Source organism: Sebastes fasciatus, chromosome 17 (assembly GCF_043250625.1).
Source record: "Sebastes fasciatus isolate fSebFas1 chromosome 17, fSebFas1.pri, whole genome shotgun sequence".
NCBI lineage: Eukaryota > Metazoa > Chordata > Actinopteri > Perciformes > Sebastidae > Sebastes > Sebastes fasciatus.
In genome coordinates, this window is record NC_133811.1 from 1,210,230 (window position 1) to 1,231,839 (window position 21,610).

The following is a 21,610-nucleotide window of genomic DNA, read 5'->3' on the forward strand; positions in this document are numbered from 1 at the left end:
TAACGCAGCCGCCACGCGCCGCTGACGTTCCTGGTGTGTCCCGGGCTTTACTCAGCTGCTCCCCATCTCCCTGATTAGCCTGGCAGTATCTAAACCACTCCATCTCCACTCTGTCTTTGCCAGAATGTCTAGTGTGCGTCTGCCTCGCATCCTGCCTGCCTGAGCCACAGTTTGATGATTCTCTGCTGAGCCCCTTATTGGATTTGTTGGTCTGATCTGACTGTCTACCTGGTTGACCCATGCCTGCTTTTTGACCAAACTAAACTTTTATCTTAACCTGCTTATCTGTGATTCATGCTTTTAGGTTCAAGCTTGCTTTCTTTCTGAGTAGTTACAGCAAAAACGATAGTTACGTATGTAACTACGGTTCTATGAGTTCTGGATGACTGCCAGAGGCAGTGTTTAACACTGGATGTTATCCATCTCGCGCACGCGCAGGTCGAGTATTTAATATCAACAAAGTCACATGTGACCTGGGATGACGTAGTTTATATAAGCCCACGTCATCATCAGATATGTCCCTCCAGAATCTTCTCGCCAAGATTCCGAGTGACAGCCAACTCTGGCAGTCATCCAGAACTCATAGAACCGTAGTTACATACGTAACTATCGTTCTATTTCGTTCTTCCTGACTGCCAGAGGCAGTGTTTAACACTGGATGACTACTACCAACGTAGTCACGAGGAAAACCCACCTCACCGGGAACGGCCTGTGGATTCCTGAAAGACCACCGATGCTATTGCATGGGGAGCAGCAACATTGACCCTGTAAAAACGGGCAAAGGTGCATGGAGTAGCCCAGCTGGCCGCAGCGCAGATATCACTTAGGGGGATCCCCCGTAGCGCTGCCCAGGAAGTGGAGACACTCCTGGTGGAGTGGCCTCTGATATTAAGAGGTAAAGGCAGTCCTTTTGACCTGTATGCTTCCTCAATGGCCTGAACAATCCACCTGGAAAGCCTCTGCTTGGACAAGGTGTGCCCTTTCCTATGGCCCCCATAGCAGACAAACAGACTATCCGAGCGGCGAAAGCTCGCAGTCACCTGTATATAATGCCTTAAGGCCCTCACTGGGCAGAGCAGTTCCGCTGACTTAGCATCTTCCCCCTGTAGGCATGAAGGGTCATAAGCTGCCAGCTCAATGACCTGATTAGAGTGGGTCGGAGCCAACCTCTTCGGGAAAAATTATGGGTTAGGCCAAAGTGCTACCCCTGTGCCATCTGAGTTCCAGCGAATACACGTTTCACTCACTGACAAGGCGTGAAGTTCACTCACATGTTTTGCTGATGCCATCGCCAAAAGGAAAGCCACCTTTACTGAAGACCACTCCAGCCCCGACTGCTCCAGAGGCTCGAAGGGGGGGAGACAAAGGGCTTCTAGCACCAGATGCAGTTCCCACGAGGGAACCTTGACAGCCTGCGGGGGGTTCCGCCGCTGGGCTCCTTTAAGAAATCGGGTCACCAGAGTGTGAGACCCCACGGTCTGGTTATCCACTCTGACATGCCCGGCTGAAATAGCAGCTACATAAACCTTCAAGGTAGAAGGAGAGAGTTTCTTCTCCAGCAAAGACTGCAAAAAACTCAGTATTATTGGCACAGAGGCACTCTGAGGTACCTCCTCATGCCCTTTACACCACTCTGAGAATATTTTCCACCTGTTGGCATACAGTGCCCTGGTGGAGGGTGCTCTTGAGTCAGAAATGGTTTGAATTACCGCCCGGTCACATACCCTTAGGAGTGGGTCCGGCTCCTCAGGGGCCATACCCAAAGCTGTAGGCGATCCGGGTTCGGATGCCAGATGCGGCCCCCCAGTTGTGAGAGCAAGTCTTGCCTCTTGGGCAGGCACCATGGAACTCCGTCCAGAAGCCTGTGCATCCCCGGAAACCAGGGTCTCCCCGGCCAGTTTGGGGCGACCAACAGGAGTCTGTTGTTGCCGTGCTGTATTCTGTGTAGCGTTACTGCTATCAGTGGGAATGGTGGGAAGGCATAGAGGAGGCAATCTGGCCATGGGTGTGCCAGGGCATCCTGTCCCAACGGGCTTGCTGTCTCCGTCAGGGAGAACCAAAGAGGGCAGTGCGTTGAGGCTTCTGAGGCAAACAGGTCCACCTCTGCTGCGCCATATTTGCGCCATATCTCCTCTACCACCTCTGGGTGGAGCCTCCACTCGCCCGCAGGGGGTTTCTGGCGGGAGAGAAAGTCTGCCACCACATTCTGTGGCCCTGGCAGATACATGGCCCTGAGGCTGGAAAAACAAGGGAAAGCCCATACCAGAAGTCTCCGTGCCACCTGTAGCAACCGGGGTGATCTGGTGCCCCCTTGCCGGTTCACATGGTAGACAGCTGACTTGTTGTCGGACCGTACAATAACATGCCTGCCTCTCAAACGTGGTAGGAATTTGCGAAGTGCCAAATATATAGCACGGAGCTCGAGCACATTTATGTGCTCCGCCGCTTCCTGTGCTGTCCAGAGCCCCCTTATCGCTCTGTGCTGCCATACTGCCCCCCAGCCGGAGGGCGAAGCATCGGTCACCACCACCTCGCGACGTGAGGGAATCGAACCCAATGAGATGCCCCTGGCCAGATATGCCCCGGCTCTCCATGGCCGCAAAGCAAGGAGGCATCGGCAGGACACCCTGACTCTCTTGGATCTGTGGGACTTTGGATCTAATTGGAGACCATTGATCCAAATTTGGAATGGCCGTAAGTACAGGAGGCCCAGTGGCACTACTGATGTTACTGACGTCAACATACCTAACAGCCTGAGAAACAGGCTGTACCTCAACCTCCTGTTCTTCCGGAACCTGAGGAGGAGCTGGAGTATGGTGTTTACTCGTCTTGGTGTTGGGAAGGCCAGCATATGGCGGGAGTCCAGAGTTAAACCAATGAACACTACCCTTTGGCTGGGTATGAGACAACTCTTGGCATGGTTGACGGTAAGGCCCAACCTCGTCATGTGATGCAGAAGGGACGCAGTGTCCCGTTCTGCCTGTTCCCTGGTCAGAGCACAAATTAGCCAATCGTCCAGGTATGGGAGGATAAGCATCCCCCTGGCTTGCATCGGGGCGAGTGCCGCCCTCATGCACCTTGTGAAGACCCGTGGGGCAAGGGAAAGACCAAATGGGAGCACCTTGAATTGGAAGGCCTTGCCTTCGAATGCGAAGCGCAGGTACTGCCTGTGAGGTAGTGCTATTGGGACGTGAAAGTATGCGTCCTTTAACTCGATGGATGTGAACCAACTGTGCCGTGTCACGTTTTGGAGCACATCTGCTGTACTCAGCATGTGGAAGGGCAACACCTTCAGAAATGTGTTCAGCCCTCGTAAGTCCAGTATAGGGCGAAACCCACCCTCTCTCTTTGGAATCAGAAAATAAACTGAGTAAAACCCACCTTGCTGTGTCTCTAGCCCCAGCTCTTCGATGGCACCCTTCCCCAGGAGGGTGGCTACTTCTTGTCTGAGTGCCTGGGACTTTGTGGGATCTCTGACCGTGGACAGTCTGATCCCACTGAAAACTGGGGGTCGGCGTCGGAATTGGAGATTGTACCCTTGGGAAAGCGTAGCCACCACCCAAGGGTCTGAAGTGCTGCTTTCCCAGCAGCTGAGTTGCTGCTGGGAGAAGCGTCCGACTGCCGGCCCCGGGGCATCAGGATCTTCCCCTCTGGCCCTTTGGGTACCTGGGGGGGCGATACCCTGACCCCCGACCCCTTCTCGCTTGAGGCACCGGCCGTGCCGGAGCCTGCGAGGTCCTCGGGTACGTATCAGGACGAGCTGGAAGCCGAGGGCGGCTGGTACCACCACCCTGTGGGGGCCGATGTCGCCATAAAGGCGTAGGTTCCCGGAAGCTAGCAAACTGCTGCCGAGTCTGGTTCGCCTGGATTCCACGCTCCAAGGCCTGCTGTGCTGCTGGGCCAAACAGCTCCCCCGGAACCACGGGGAGAGTGCGGAGGGCCCTCCGGCCCGGCTCCGAAAGCGGAGATTGGGCCAGCCATACCTGCCGGCGAGTCAGCGTAAGGGTCGACAGTAGTCTGCCAAGCTCCCTTGTGATAAGACCGAACGCCTGCAGGGATGCATCACTGAGGCTCTGGACGGAAGCATCCACGCCAGCAGTTTGCAGGGACTGGGACAAGGATAGTATCAGGTGGGAAAGAGTGTTTCCAAGACGGCCCATGCGTGCCGCTGTTTCATAAGCCTTGACTAGAAAGTCGTCTGTGATGCGACACTGGGGCCTGGGACAGCGAGCATCAGGCCTCAAGACCTCATTGGGAGACACAATAAGGGCGGCAATAGATGGCTCCACTGCTGGCATCTTACCCAGTCCGTAAGTGTCAGCGTTCTGCATTGAAGCTAAGGCCCTGCCGTCAGTGGTGTGGTGGGAAAGCGATTTCGGGTCTGGCCAGCATTTGTGGAGCTCCTCAATGTATGGCTGGGAGGGTGGAACAGAGAAACCCGCCAGGGGCGGGGCCCACCTAAAAAATGCACTGGATGAGGTGCCCGCAGTCGGGGCCTCATCCACGCCTAAGCGTGCCAGAGCCATACGGACCACTGGCTTAACTGTCGCTGGAGCAGACTCTGAGCCTGCCCTGGACCCACTTCCTGATTGCCGGGAACAGGTGTCAGAAGCGTGGGAGGAGGCTACTAGCTCTCCCTGTCCAGGCCGGTCCTCACAGAACTGGCTACAGGAAGCCCTCGTAGCCAGGGCATCCTCATCCCATCCCGGTGGGGTAGGCTGGGTTGCGTTCACCCTGCCTGGCTGAAGGTTAAGGAGCAGCGCTTTAATCTCAGCAAACTCTGATGTTAGCGTGTCGACCTTAGTTGCCAAACAGTCCACTTTCCGTGCCTTTTTTTTGTAGGTGGGGCCCCCTCAGGTGGGGCGCGTCTCCGCCCACTCCGTGAAGGTACACCTGATAGGGGCAACTGGCACTCGAGCTGCTCTTCTAGCTCAGCTAATCGAGCTATCTTCAGCTCCCGTGGCATAAAACTACAATTCATGCACTGACTGTCGGACAGCCCCTCCCTCAGGTGTACAACACCGAGGCATGTGGGGCATTCATGATGGCCATCAGTAGCTAGCAGTGGAGCCATGCAGGCACGGCAAACATGCTCACCTAACATGGTGCTGCTGATATTTATAATAATTCGTAGTATGAATTTTATACTCTTATATTTAATTAAATGATGTATTTATCTTACTTATATAATGTGTTTTCTTTGTTATGCAACTCATTGGTTACACTGGAGTGAAAGCACTCTCTAGTAACAGAGAGAAAAAATTACATCAAGTTGCTTAACAGGAAACTGTCTCAGTAACTAGACACTAGCTTTGAACTAGGACTGTTATTATACAAAAGACAGGGAAGATAATAACTTCCCCTTTAACAGCAGCCACAAAATAAGTTAACCCACAAGCGAAATCACTTACTGGGGAGCGATCGCTCTATCTATCAACAAAGGAGATGTCTGCTTTAACGAGCGAAATCACTCGCTGCTGAGCAACACACACTGTAAAAGGAAATGAATTAGCCGACAACAGCCCAACGGGCTCGTTGTCCGACGGAGGCTCGCCGATACTGTAGCGCAAACACTTAGCTCGGCGGCCATAAACAATAAAGGAGACCGAAAACAGACTCCTGGTACGTAACGCGGAGACAGGGTTGTATGGTGATGACTCAGATAATGTAATTCAAAAAATAAGATGTGAACTTTGGCTGAGAAAGGAGGCCACCGTCAAGCCCTGTTCACACCTGGTATCAACATGTGTCCTGGGTGATCGGATCACAAGTGGACAGCTCTAAGTAAAGGTGTGAACGCACTCAAGACACATTGAGATCGGATCTTTCAGATCACATTCAGAGGTGGTCTGGGCCACATGTGACCACATTCTTTTAGCAGTGTGTAGTGAATGTGTCCTGATCACATTAAGGACCTCCTACTCATCTGATGTCCCGCTGGGATCCGCGGGATCACCGCGCTCCTCAGGTGAATCAACAGGCAAACACGGGCGCTTGTCACCATGGAAACGGCCTCTGTGCTCTGCTGTATCCTGTCGGCACAACTGTATTTTATTATTATCATACTGTCGGAGATGTGTCCCTGTTTTTGTTCCGCTGCTTTGCACGGAGCTGACACCCGACCACCTGTTCTCTGTCCTCCTCGGCTCTCTGGAGCGCCGTCCCCCTACAGCAGTGGTCTCAAACTCAATTTACCTGGGGGCCGCTGGAGGCAGAGTCTGGGTGAGGCTGGGCCGCATCAGGTATTCCACAAAAAAAGCTTTGTTAAAAAAAAAAACAATCTTCTCAAACGTCATTATTAACAGTTCTTTAACTTGAATGGGTTCTTCTGAACATGAACTGTCCTGAACATTAATGGAACATTGAAGAACATGAACGGTTCTTCTGAACATGGCCTCTATTGCGTCTCCCACTTTTCCTGAAATTGTCTGTGCTCGTCACCAACCTTTCTCTTCACTGCAGGCTTTGAAAAAGACATGATTGGGGCTGTGTGACAAGATATATATTCATTCCACTTGGTGTCACTCCGCAATAAAGTTGTGCCTGCTGTGTTTGTGTTGCTCTGCAATTACACCACCAAACCGCTAGTTGGCGGCGGCGTCTCTATGAGTTTCCTTCTTCTTCTTGTACTACAAACAGAAACTGAGCGGAGTTGGAGCTAATAACTGTTGAACCACAGAACTTTTACTGACATTACTGCAACGCCGAAAAGAGAAAATATATCTGAGTGGATTTGTGTGAACAAACATTGAAAAGATGGAGGCAGAGAGAAGTAGAACTTGGTCCTGGCCGCTCAGCATCGCTGAGAGACTGGACCAATCACAGCTGTTGCGGTCTGCGTCGCCGCGACGTGTAGTTACATTTCTGGAGAGGTGCACGTCAGGCTACGGCGTCGATTCAACGCAGAAGTATAAATCAAGCTTTAATCAAGCTTATGCGATGTTACACGGGCGCCGCCACAGTTGTTGTGAAATGTTTCTCTGCTTGCATCAAGCCCGGCCGATTGCCCGTCCCCGGGAGCCATATACCCCACTGTGATTGGTAGGTTCGTTCAGCTCGGGCTCGCGCAACAAAGGGACCTTCAACGGCAAACTGCCATTCACATAAAACTCGCGGGCCGAGGGCGCCTGGTTAGCTCAGTTGGTAGAGCGGGCGCCCATGTAACAAGACTTGGTCCTGACCGCGGCGGCCCGGGTTCGAATCCGGCCTGTGGCCCTTTCCGCATCCACTCTCTCTCTCCCCCCTTTCCAAGACTCTATCCACTGTCCTGTCAATAAAAATGAAAAAATGCCCCCAAAAAAAACTTTATAAAAAACTTTATAAAAAAAAAAAAAATTTGCGGGCCGCACTAACATTAAACTTTCATATCAAGGTGGGGGCCACAAAATATCGTCTTGCGGGCCGCAATTGGCCCGCGGGCCGCGAGTTTGAGACCCCTGCCCTACAGGCTGTTGTCTGGCAAAAGCAGCGGTGCCAGCGGAGCGGAGGTCCCCGGGGACCGCCGGTACAATAACCTTTTATTTTGATGTTAATATAATGTACCAGAACTAACGAATATGTAGGATATTACTACTGACATCCATGTAATATTGTGTCACAACCTCTGCTGTATTATCCGTTTACTATGTGATTATTTGCATATAGAGCGGGGAAGTGAGATCGGATCACAAGTGGTCACTGAAGACGCATGTGGAGACGCATTCTAATGCCAGGTGTGACCAGACGTACTTAGAGCTGTCCACTTGTGATCCGATCACTGAGGACGCATGTTAATACCAGGTCTGAACAGGGCCTCATGTTGTTGCCTCGCCTTCGATAACATCATTAACAGACACTGATCTCCGTGATCAAATGTCAATATCAGAAAGAAGAAAAACGTTTTTCAGAGGAAAAGTGTTTCCATCACCTAAAATGTACGCCTTTAGTTTGTAATAAACAATTGGATCACAAACACAAGTATTTGGTTTCATGCAAATAGCTTGCAAATAAATGTGGATTTTCAGACACTCAACAAATCTCTTCTGAACTTGAAATGTCTGGGCTGTTTGTGTGAGTCTGAAACACAATCTGTGAGCAGCAGCACCGAGGTGCCAACCATCACCATCATTATGGTAACAACTGGTTTTCAAAAGCAACAAAAGCTTTTCTTATTTTACAACTTTGCCATCAAATAGCTTAAATAAGACACATTTGTATGCAGAAACTCGTATTCTTGTTCACTCTGTCACTTAACTAAAGGCTGAACTTTAAGAGGTTATATAAGACCATTTGTAATGGCACTGTAGCTTGTGTGAGCTGTCAATCAAATGTTTTTACAGACAATAAAGTTTTCTATTCCACAGTTAGAACAGAAATATTCAAATTTATTCACAGTTTCATTCCTGTGTGGTTGTGTTTAAAATGTGCTAATCTCACTCTGAAACTAGAATGTATCTGTCGGTCCTACACCGACTGAAATGCTTTTACCACATGAAGAGCTTTGTTTCATTCTGGCACCAATGCATTTGGGGATAAAATAATTTTACATCTATCATTCAACAGCACTAGAAAAAGGGAGCTGCTCTGTAAAAATAGCATCATTTTGCCAAGTTGTCTGTTGGAGAGCCAGTGTGATTATTAAAGCTTCAGTCCCGACATGGAGAATCTATCCTCCACAAGAGTCCTTTCATTTACACACGGACATGAAAAACAAGACAATGATTGTTAAAAACTAAACTACAGCTTGATGGTTTCTGGTTTCATTGTGTTTTTACCTGGACACGGTTAGAGTGTTAGAGTCTCAACTAAAACAAGAAGGGTTCATTCATTTCAAAGTAAAGGCTTCATTGTTAACAGCTTTCTGCAGTAGCAGCTTTGGGCCTATTTCCGCATGATTTTACATCCCTCCATTCATTGGCAATTTTAGATTATTTTTAGGGTTGCTCAAGCACACCTAAATTTCATCTCAGCACCCTAAAAAATGATTATCAAACCCTCTGACACCCATGTGACTGCCAGCAATCCCGGCCGACTGTCTTTAAGAGGTTGTAGCGGGCTCCGTATTAAAGCTAGAGTGAAGATATTGGTATCATATGAAGGTAGAAAACCTGAGGCGTCCATTGGTTTCAATATCATGTTAGCTTGTTGGGAAGGAGGCTAAATAACACTGAAAATTTTGTATAAATTTTGGCGAGGGAAAACTGGCATAGAGATTTTAAAAGGGGTTCCTTGACCTTTCTCCTCAAGACGTAAAGATATTCTACCATTACGTGATGCAGAAAAGACAGAAATTGGTTTAAAAAAATCACTAGAATGCAGGAAATTAAGTGTTTGAAGCTCAAAATTTCCTGGGGGTTAACCCCAGATTCCACACTTAATATGTGTCCACCACCCAAAAACCTAAACACCCTTGACGGTGCACATGTCACATTGTCATTAGGGGCTGAGCCCCCCTGAATGTCTGATCCCAGAATCACCCCTGCCTCTATTTAATGCTTAATAACTTCTCATGGAAACATCACAGAACCATGGCTAATGGCTTAAATCAAAGGAGAGACGTGTACAATAAAATGTATATGCATATCCATGACAATATAGGACAATATAGGCACTTTTTTATAAAAAAAACATTTTTTTTAATTTTTTTTATTTGAACCTACTGAATTATAAAACTCTGTCCCAAGTTCAATTCCTGCATCAGTCCCTGAGCAACATGCTGAACCATAAACGAGCAGATCAAATCCTCTGAGAAGGTTACATAAAGAAACTATACAATTTTGCCTTTTCTTGTAAGTGCATTATCACTTCTACGTAAGAAGCTTCCCAGACCCCGACTTAAAAGGTTGAAAGCCTGCAAAGATGGTAATGTGTAGTGCCATGGGTTTGTTTGGGGTTAGGGTTAATGACTTTCAGCTCTAAGATACTTAGAAGGTTACTTACACTTTCAAAATGTCTTTATTGCAACCTACAGTTGACAACTTCATCCATCAACTTTTTATAGTGTCTTAGGAAAGTAACTATCAAAAGTCAGCGTGCAGCATAAAAACTGGTGACGGGTGTAGTTTAGCAACTGCAAGTCTACTAACAATATGACCTAAATGTGTTTTTAACAACATGTTACTTTTCAAGTAAGTTGATGACAACAGGTGGAGCTCTGTATGGCTGCAGAATTATTTATTTATTTCGAAATAAGGCATAGTGGTTGCATGTTTGTAAGTGTTGATGTACAGGGATAATCTAATCAAATATCATACATAGCTTTTTAACTCAAAAGTATATTGATAAAAGTGTGAAACTGAGTGCAGTGGTATAATGTTAGTGCTTTTCCTTTCCCTTCTAGAAGAAAACAATGTATAATAGAAGTTGAAGGATTATATTTCAAATTAAAAGCCCAAAAAAAGACTGACTCATATGAATTGTATTCGTCAAACTCTTACTATAAGATAACTCTTTTAAAGGGGAAGTTATCATGAAAAACTTTCTTTATTTCTTGTGTTGTGAGGGAACAAGTAAGGCAGGTTGTAAAGAACTTCAATGCATCAATGCCAAACAGTAAACACATAACCGCCAACAATCCGGTTCTTTTTTAACTACACTCTGGTGTATTTTTAGCACGGTTTACACACCATAGTGGGCTTTGCCACGATGGCCTCATCTGAAGGTGACAATAATAACCGTAAAGTGGCTGGCTGGCTGTCACTGTGCTGCCATAACCAGAATAACAGGGGTCAGAGAAGAGGTGAAGACCTGGATTTAGCCTGACCCGGGGTTAGGAGGGCAATCTCAAACAGGCTTATGAAACATGCTTATAGGTGGAGGAAAAGGTCCCGACCTGCATGTAAGCTCTAAACTTTACTGTTGACCACTCTGTCACCTCGACGTGACTCATGATCAGAGACAGACCTGAGGACATTGATCACTTTAAACAGAATGATATGTGTGAAGGCCTGGGGGAGGCTTATACAACTACTAGCATATATTAATATTAGTAAGTAAGTATGTTAACCTTGTCGGTTGCTGTTTGTAAACACACAGCATTGAAAGAACCGAGAGGGAGAGAGAGAGAGCAACGATGGTCGAGCGAGATACAGAGTGACTGAAGAGAGAGAGCGGTGTTAGTGAGAACAAAGCAGCGAATCAGAGAAATCAAATGTTATTTTCAAATTGTTTCATGGTAGTTGCATTCTAAAACACACAACTAACAGCAAAGAGACACAACCACACTTTGCTATTGGGGCATAAGTGAAGGTTGAGAAGAATTGTTTTTATACATTGTTTTTTAGTTAATTCTTGCATATTATACCTTTAAGTTTGCAGACCCATACAAAAAATTAATTATACATCAAGTTTATTTTATGAAGTAAACTTAAGTATTGCTCAAGTATATTCCCAAGTACACTTTATGTAATAAGTATACTAATATCAATATACTAGTAGTATACTTGTAAGTGTGCTACTTCAACTTTTTAGTTTATAAAAGTATACTTTTAAGTTTACATCCATGTTGTATTTTGTACTGCAACTATACTATGAACTATATAACAAGTGAACTTATAGTTATACTGTTAGTTTTATACTTGTAGCCCACTTTTTAGTTTATGAAAGTGCACTTTAAAGTATACTCTCAGTAAACTACTAGTTTAATAGTTTTTACTGCAAGTAAGTTTTCTTTAAGTTAAGTTATAGTACTTAGCCAAATATACTTATACTTTTCTGTATACTTGCCAAGTACAGTTAAGTATAATTTTGTTAAGTATATCTCTGACAAGTACATAACAAGTAAACTGAAAGTATACTCTCTTATTTTAAGTTTAAAAGAAGTATACTAATAGCACACTTGAATGAAATATTTTTTTTGTAAGGGGGGCCAGACAATGACTTCTGTGTTGTGCACACGCACCGGTAAATTAGGTCAAAATAGGCTGAAGGCTTGTTCACAAAGCAAAACCAGACAGATTTGATCTACAATAAAATATTATTTGTAAGGATAAACCTCATGCAGTGGGGGTCAACATGCTGGTAAATCAGTGGGCTATAGACCCAGAGGGGCCATGTGAACAAAGATTGCTTCCCTTCATCATGAGAAATTGATAAGCATGCAACATTTAAATTAATTCAACAGTTTTGTCCATGTTCTTTCTGGACCTCTGCTTAAAAGTTGAAACATTCAAAGTCTGCTAAAATGCTAATTTGTGGAAATATGGCTAGAAACGTTCACATCTAAGAGGGATATATTTGATTCATTTTTCAAATAGTTTTGGTTTTCACATGAGAGCTTAAAAGGAAAGAAATCTTTATAATATGATGATTTCCCATGCATATTTGAGTCCGTTTTGATGTTAATGATGATGCATCAATATGTTTCCAGTAGTTATAATGGAGTTTAATTTCAGTATTAACCTCAATATTGTCATCTTCTAAATCAAAGCACAGTAAATGTCTCTCCAACTCAAAGAGGAAACAATGGCTTCCTCCTACAACCAATAGAGATATTCAGGGAGAAATCCACTGGAGAAAAGCAGAAAGCTTTTTCAACACCCACATGCAGTTGCAGAAAATAGACCAAAATGCATTGCAGACACAAGACCTGTTTTAGTTCTCACTTTTTTCGAGACTGAAACTCACGTAGCTTTCATACTGTTGTCCTTACTATCACTACCACTCTCCACCTACATGTAAGACGCACAACTGAAGGCAACATATTTAAAGCCTGTTGTGTTACAAGGGAGTTGTAGGAAATCGTTAGTGCTGCAGAAGTGCAAATATAGACGGCAGTGAGTTCACACCAAACATTAACATATGAGCACTGTATCAGCTTCTTTCTTTCTCAGCCAGAGTCTGTTCTTCTTTTGGGGAATAACCGTGGTATGTTGGATAAGATTTGTACGGAGGAGACTGTCCTCCCGAGAAGAAAGAGAGCAACAGTTGTTTCAGCAAGCGCCCCAAAATCACATCAAGTTTGTGTTCAAGTGAGAAAGCCCTCTGGAGACTGTAGTCAGGAGCAATGGAGGAAGTCAGGTGACGTTGTTATAGAAGGACAAAGTCAGAGTACGGAGGAGGTCAGGGTGGATCGATGGGTCGACAAAACGTCAGACTTTAAGGACGATATTTTCACTCGTTCTACTGAGAGTCAACTTGATTTTTTATTCATCTTCTTTTTCCTCTTATACAGTCTTGCTACACATTAATGGAGGCTAATCACCAGGACATTACTCTGTCATCTTAATAAATATCCTTATACAATTACAACTGAACTGACAAAAACACCAACTGCTGCACACGTTCACTTAAATCCCATCTTTGGCTGGTACTTTGGTGGCATCATTAGTAGGTCTGTCATCTGGCCAACCAGGTATGTGGGATTTTTCCAGTCTGGATCTGGTGCCATGGAGGAGGGCAGGTCAAGCTCCTGTGAAGCTCTTCAAATTGTAAATACTGTACGTGGGCGTGATTGAGAATCATGGGGGTTGAGTCAAAGGCTCAACCTAATCTTCAATTAAAAGGACTTTGGAGTGAATTCAAATACAATTTGACCCAGCAGCTCAACACTAACAGGCAGTCTAAGACACTGAAATGTGTTTACAGAGAATTTTAGATTGTAGAAACAATTGTAAAATGTGTATTTTACATCTGGTGACCTACGTCAGTTAAGCATAATGTACAGCAGTTTGTATGATGACGAAAACTGATGATGGTCTATTAATCTAGAGACCTCTTGATGCTTCTTCTTATTTTTGGCTTCCTTGCTGACTTGTTAAACCAATTCATGAAACAAATGTAATTCATTGAAATTGTCACTTTCTGCACAGAGCATCGTCAACTTTCTCTCTACGGTTGAGTAAAGAATTATCTGTCACTGTACAATACTGCAGGTTTGCATTGAAACATATACAAAAGTGAGAAAACCTGACACAAAATGTCATTAATGAGCTACAGTCTGAGCGAACATACTTACAGGTGTGTGTGAGAGAGTGAGAGAGAAAGAGGGAGGGAGGGAGGGAGATAAAATTATCCACCTAAAGCCAATCCTCCTCAAGCTGATCAGAAGGCTGAATGGACTAACCAGCTTGGGGACTTCAAACCTGCAGGCAGGTAAGAAAACTTTTTGTTTCTTTGTCACAAAATTATTTATTATTTCCTTAAAAGCAAACCTCTGTGATTTTAAATCTTTTATAAAGAACTGTAAATCCTAATTGTTTGAACTACTCGATCAAGTATTGCTGGAACTCGAAGCTGAACTCCTCTGCTAGTTTGACTGAATGAGATGTTAATATTTGTTCACATCATCTGCACTTTTCAGAGACACCTGTGTATCTTTTTCAGTATTGTAAATATGAAGAGTGATTCATTTAGTTATGTAATGAGGACCATCAGCTGGAAACGTATGTGTTATATGTACATACTGCACATGTAGCACAGCACCACAGCAGCTAATACATGTATATATCTGAACTTGCTCTGAAATTTAAAAAAAAAACGTAAAATCTGTGAATTTACTGACTGAACCTTTGGCCTTTGAAATATTTTATATAGTTTTGTAGCATAGCGTAAAAATGACAGACAACAGAGGCACCCAATGTGACATGTGAAAAGGCTGAAATGCGTTCTCATGACACCCAGAATGTCCTTGTGATGTTGTGGTATTTATACGCCTTCCCATGACATCAGGTTGGATATGAAGTTGTTGATTTATGTTGAAAGACTTGAACTGAAGTCTTGAAATAACAGGCAACTTGCACATGCGTTCATTGTCATTTACCCGTTGACACAAGTTAATACTTTTTGGGCAGCATCAGTAAAATGCGGAATATGAGTTTGATTATTTTTTAGTTTTTTTAGTGTTTGTTTTTGTCTTGTCGTGCTGATATTTTCTGGCTAAATCGACCCCTCATCCCCCACATCCCTGTCCCCATCTCTGCATGGGTTGCTGCATGTGTAACACCTTCAGCCTCGTTATATATAATATAATATAATACATATATATATTCAGTGCCGTTTTGATGAGCTTTACTTCACTAAGATGTTGAGGTGTTTGACACTCGGTCTTTAGCCTTCATGAAATGGCTTTACAGTATGTGTTTGAACTGCTGGAGTTCACAAGTATAAAAACATCCTGTAAAATCATATTTAAATTGTATGATGAAAGACACTGAGATAGACAGTACTGTAGCAGCTTGGTAATCATTCCATTAGCATACGTTTTGCTCTGCATGTCGCATTTGTCTGTTTAGCAAAGGACCTGTTGTGTTCACATCAGCAATATGTGTCAAAGAGACATGCAACAGAGCGGAGTCTTTGGTTGTTGTGGCCTTGGCATCCTCTCCGGTTCCCTTCCTGTGTATCCTGCTGAGCCTTTGGCCCAGTCGATGCCTTGCTGATGGGCTGGAGGCCACGTGCAGCACTGAGACCTTGGTTTGACTCCTCTTTATTAGTCGTAGCGAGGCCAGAGACGGCTTACAGGACATCCATCAACCCTCAGATCAGAAATCCACCTCTTGACAAGCGTGACGCCGGCTCTCACTAAATCACTGACAGCTGAGCATGAAGATAAATGATGGTATTATTTTAAAGATTGAAAAGGATGTAAATCCTTGGATGATAGGAAGTTATAGACAACCTTATATTGGTAAATGAATAACTAAAGTTCATCATTCAGTTAGGAGATCCAGTCTGTAAGTTCTACACGTGGCCGAACTTTGAACTTTGCCATCAATCATCAAAGTGATGCAGATGAGCACTTTCTAACCATGTTACCACTGTATGTTTTAATGTCTGTTGTAGTCCTCACATTAGGCAGCTTTTACAGGTTAGAACTGTTATTTGTGGTTCACTCTTTTTCAACAAGAGTGCTTTACAGACAAAACAAAATCAAAATCAAATAGCACAGAGTAGGTGTCAACTTCACATGGAGTGCCTGTTAAACTAAAGTACTTCACAGAATGATATAATAGACAGAACATCACAATTGGTCCCTCGTTGTTGTCCAGAATCTAAAAAGAAAACAGAAAATCTGTGTCTCTGTTACGGAGCTGTTGATGCTTTTGACTTTAAACACTTTTGTGATTGAAGTCTCTGTTACAATAGACAGTCCAGGCCTTTTGTTGACAAAGCCGAGCGCCCTGCATTAAGCTGTCACATTAGTTGGTCGGTGTTTTCACTCTCATTTGAGCCAGAGAGCTTTCCATGGCATCACAAGTATTCCCAGTCAGCCTGGCGAGGGCGACCCCACTGCAGGGAGGTCTCTGATGAAGCTGTGTAAACTCAGGCGGTGTTTTAACCTCAGGGTGAAGGCAGGGCGCTGACCTCTGACTCGGCAGGAGTTAGTTCACCCAAGCATCTTTACCCTCTTAACGTTGTTGTGGGAAACATAAATCCTAACCGTCATGATTGCTTGACTACAAAAAACATGGCAAATGCAACGCAGTGCTTCCAGGAAAGTTGGACTGACAGTGCACTGTTTCTTTGAGTAGCAGGTATTTTATTACCTTGTTGGTGGGTCGATTTGTGTTCTGTGCATAGACTGTATTGAGTGCTGCAGGAATGAGTCCTAAAACCTAGAAATGAGTTAGCATTTTAGCACTTACGGTTCCCTCGTCTCGAAGTCAATGGTTTTTTTAATGGGTTTTTAGTTAGATGCCTGAAATAAGGTCTGTGGTTTTAACGTTTTTTTCTACGATATAAAATATGTCAATAAATACCCCACTCCTGAATTTTGAAGCCTTTATGTGTCTTAAACAAGGCGGTTGCTAACAAGTGGCTAAATGAGACTACTAAATGTCATCACATCGACTTGTCCTCCTTTACAGCCTCGTTGTGTATACTTGCGCTCATGTGACCGTGGTGTTGTTCATTTATAGCCTAATGTTAGCTTTTTACATCTGCTGATTGCATTCACACTTCAAAAATCATAAAAGTCGTGTTCATTTGTAGAGATTATCTTGCTGAACAAAATGTATAAATATCATAAACGTTTGTTTACCACAGAGATTATTTTCTGCAATAATCCAAAACCCAACGGAAAAATCCAATTGGCTTCTTGTCAGGGGAACCAGGGCGATGCTAACTTCCTGGTTCGGACACAAAAATCATCCTTGCACAACTCTATAGAATATGGACGTAGTCTCCAAAAAATTAGGAAATTAGCTACAGAGACCAAAACAATTTTTTGTACCAGGCTGTAAACATGTTGATTTCTGCTGTAAATTTGGGAATTTCAACATGGAGTCTTATAGGAATTTACTAGTTTTTGAAGCCTCAAGTGGCCATTTGAAGAACTGCAGTTTTTGGCTTCATTTTTCATCACCAGAGGTTCCTGCATGGTTCTGTGTACATATAAAGATGCCAAAATGCTGCTTTGATGAAAACATTACTTGGCCATAAGTAAAATTGCGGGTGTAAAAATGTTCTTATCTTATTTTATACAGCATCTCTACATTGCTATTGGCCTTCTAATACAACTTATTGATGATAGTTTAAACTCGATGAAGCAGAATCCATATCGTGAACGTGATTTATTGGACATTCTTTTGTTTATCACATTAAAAGGTTTGGTAATGGTAATGTTGGAGGTCTGGGTTACAGTTAGAGTCAGGTTACTCTGTGCTGGTTACCTTCAGGATCATAGATGGATGGCCTTTACTAGAGCTCCTATACCAAAAAAGAGAGGAGAAATTTGAGCATTTGCTCTCACAGTTAGACAACGAGTTGCTTTCAGAGACACAATCTGTGAGGGTAATGGATGCAGTTTAAAGTGAAGTGAAGGACTACACTTTTGTGAAAATTACAAAAGATTAAATTACTGACATCGAAATGTACTAAAATTAAAAAAAAGCACAAAGGTGCAGTGAAACCACTCAGCACATGTGGCACTTAGCGGCTCCACAGTAGAAGGCTGTTGACCCAGACGGCTCTAAACTGTAATTACATGTAGCTGTGTGGATGTGAGGCGGGATCGGGTTCAAAAAGGGAATCAGTAGCTCGTCTTTGGCCCTTTTCAGCTGATTTTAATTGAGCTGGTTCCTGTTTTGCAGTGACAGGAAGATATATATCTTTGTTTTATATCCACAGTGTTGATGTGTGAGTGGGCATAGTTGCACACAGTTTGTTTTTGTATATGAGAAGCTGTTGTTGTCATCCTTGAGAGCGTTTATTAGTCTGTCAGCTAACAGATAACAGAGATATGTTACAGTAGGTTTGCAGGGTCGAGAGGTCAATTTAACTCCAATTTAGACTGATAGAGTGATATCTGTAGGAACAAGAACATGATTAAAATATTTAGAATTGTATTTGCTAAGGTGCCAAAATTCTGTGAAAGAAACAAATTGTAGAAATAGTAGTAGTTACATGTATCTGGTACAATAGCCACGTTAAACCAAGGGTTGTTTGTGGTATTTCTACCAATGTAAAAATCTTACAAGGTATATTTGTCTAATTACTAGTCAAAATATCTCATAACACTTAATATAAGACATAATCACCGAACAAGTAACATTTCAGTAAGATAGGGACTCGTTTTAGAAAATACAGCTTGAATATCTTATGTAAAAATATACTATTTTTGAACATTAAAGGCTTATTATGACATGAACTTCCTAATACTAATGGTGTTTTCCCAGCTAATTTCACAATCTCTTTTTATCCTGAAAGGCCTAAATGTTCAATCTTATTTCAAGAAATCTTAGGAATGATGGATATTTCTTTTAGCTTTTGCCATGTTGCATAAATGTAAAGGACACCCATGTAAAACAGGAACTTTGACACCAAGTCATGAATCATCACACTAAATTGGTGCATATGGACTTTTTAAATGAGGTCATATTTCATCACCCTCCTAACGTTGATTGACTGCATGGGCTCAGTGGTAATTACCTATGACAAGAGACAGGTGGAGACATTTTCCATAGATGGGTCATTTATTTTCCCATATGGACGAATGCCTGAATAATAACAAGGCATATCCAATGTCCCATTAAGATGTCAAATTAACACAGCAAGAAGGATGACAGTATGGCTGTAGCAGAGAAGAATAAGGCATTATAATAGTTTGCAGATGAAGTTTATCTGATTCTGTCTAATTGTTTCTCTAAATGTGTCCAAAGCCTGTTAGCTCTGACCAGCCCGGTCACATGAAAAGGTGTGAATGACACGATAATATACAAGGCATGCAATAAGAATGCTGTTCTTGCTTTTGGCATGTCATTCGTATGTCATGTAGTCTGTACTGACTACAATGCATCCACGTAAATATGCTACGATCAGAGCTAGTGAGAAAGAGAGGTGGATGGGCTATCCTCTGGTGGACAGGAGGGTCTATACTGGGTTGCTCTGACAGATGATGTCACAACACGTCCTGCAACCATCAGTCCTCAGAGTGCCACTTGATTGTTGTGGCGTGGCGTGGCGTGGCGTGGCGTGGCGTGGCGTGGCGTGGCATGCAGTCCCGTTCATACAGACATGACGCACCTCCACACCGAGTTTACCATCCAGCCGCAGCACCTGACAGGGAGCAAGAGTTGACTCATGTGGTGTGTTGCGTGAGGCAGGGAGGCGAGCTCAGGGCATGCACAGTAAGAGGAGGAGGAGGAGGACGAAGAAGAGCGCCTTTAAGCTGCGAGGAGGGAGAGGCCATGCGGTGGGATGTGATCCACACAAGGGGCTGGGATTGGCTTGAGAGGATGATTAGGCACATGTCCAGACACTGTACATACATGTTTAAATCGCACAGCGGCAAGCAGAGATTAGTGGAGTTTTTTTTTTTACAAACCATAAAGTTTATTGACATTTTTAGAACTTTTTTATTGTTCTCACTGAAAGATCGAACATTGAACACTGGAAAATATTCATTGTAGTAATAAATTTGAACAGGAAATTTAAACATAATGCAATATTAAGGAAAAACCTCAAACTTCCCATGAAAATATGCTGTTCATGTTGGCTGTTGACTGCCTCATAATGATGACCGGCTGCTTGTCATGCACATGTTCTTCTTCTGCAGTGACACGTGTGTCAACAATGGCTTGGACTTTGTTGGGTGGGGGGGCAAGTTGCTTTGGCAGAACCAGGACCCTGCAGCCAATCCCTCGTTAAATAGCATTAAATCCAACCAATCCTATTAGTCTGTCACCCTTGAGAGGAAGAGGTGAGGTGGGGAGACGTGTTCCTGCAGTCCACTCAGCCTCCGCTGGGGGAAACAGGAGCACATCGAACCGATGTGCTGCACCTTCAAGGGCCACTGGGAGACTTCTAGTCACCATATGTACTTCTGGCCGCTGATTACAGTGACAATTACACAAAAAAAGAAAATAATGCTTTGAGAGAAAGAAACATTTACTTTTTTACTTTTTTATATTGTCATCCAAAAAGACAATTAAATAAATCAATCAAAATAAATATAACAAACAAAAAGTGTAAAAAACGACCGAAAATGTCTGATAGGCTATTGTTCTCATATATGAACAAATGATATTAACATTATATATATATATATTAAAATGTAGGCTGTTTATTAGCTATCTTTGTCTATCAACAGAGCATATATTTTGCCACAGAGACAGAACTATATGATACAGCAGTGCCATGGTCATATTTTAGTACTGTATAATATGATTTGATTTCTAAAAATATACTTTAGTAACCAATATATGTTTGTATTTAACATATACACATTATACAAAACATACGGTCCATTCTGTACATGATGTATATAAGTTATGGATATAGAGCTGATTTAAATCATAAATAACCATTTCAGTTGGATAGAAATGCAGCATAAAGGAAAAGATGTACAGCTACTGAACCACACATTTATACGGACCTACTGCCTTCCTTCCTTTTGTCTATAGCAACACTCAGCCCTTGGTGATGCTCTTACGACTCATGTGTGATGCCTCGTGCCTCAGCGGAGTATCATGTCCTCTAAATCTCCACTAATATTGTCTTTAAGTATCAGACAGCAGAGCTCACTGTCAGATTAAGGCCTTCATCTACTGGCTGCAGGCCCACCTCTGAATGCGTCATTAAACTGCAGTCTGTGAACCCTCTAAAACAGTGGTCTCAAACTCAATTTACCTGGGGGCTGCTGGAGGCAGAGTCTGGGTGAGGCTGGGCCGCATCAGGTATTCCACAAAAAAAGCTTTGTTAAAAAAAAAAACAATCTTCTCAAACGTCATTATTAACAGTTCTTTAACTTGAATGGGTTCTTCTGAACATGAACTGTCCTGAACATTAATGGAACATTGAAGAACATGAACGGTTCTTCTGAACATGGCCTCTATTGCGTCTCCCACTTTTCCTGAAATTGTCTGTGCTCGTCACCAACCTTTCTCTTCACTGCAGGCTTTGAAAAAGACATGATTGGGGCTGTGTGACAAGATATATATTCATTCCACTTGGTGTCACTCCGCAATAAAGTTGTGCCTGCTGTGTTTGTGTTGCTCTGCAATTACACCACCAAACCGCTAGTTGGCGGCGGCGTCTCTATGAGTTTCCTTCTTCTTCTTGTACTACAAACAGAAACTGAGCGGAGTTGGAGCTAATAACTGTTGAACCACAGAACTTTTACTGACATTACTGCAACGCCGAAAAGAGAAAATATATCTGAGTGGATTTGTGTGAACAAACATTGAAAAGATGG

The 21,610-nt window shown here is 43.5% G+C and overlaps 2 protein-coding genes across 2 annotated transcripts in view; one reads left to right on the forward strand and one right to left on the reverse strand.

Moving 5' to 3' along the window:
- Window positions 1–1,726: 1,726 nt before the first annotated feature.
- LOC141754903 (uncharacterized) lies at window positions 1,727–20,179 on the reverse strand. The gene is made up of 4 exons (XM_074614336.1): window positions 20,102–20,179; window positions 19,294–19,473; window positions 3,844–4,742; window positions 1,727–3,791 (listed from the first exon to the last, which is right to left on the reverse strand). Exons 1-4 carry the CDS (start codon window positions 20,177–20,179, stop codon window positions 1,727–1,729), a joined length of 3,222 nt encoding a protein of 1,073 aa, XP_074470437.1.
- LOC141754761 (uncharacterized) overlaps window positions 13,997–21,610 on the forward strand; it is a 38,614-nt gene continuing 31,000 nt past the window's right edge. Inside the window, exon 1 of the mRNA XM_074614026.1 lies at window positions 13,997–14,070. The gene's annotated coding sequence lies outside the window, so the exon portion shown is untranslated. The remainder of the gene's footprint in view (window positions 14,071–21,610) is intronic.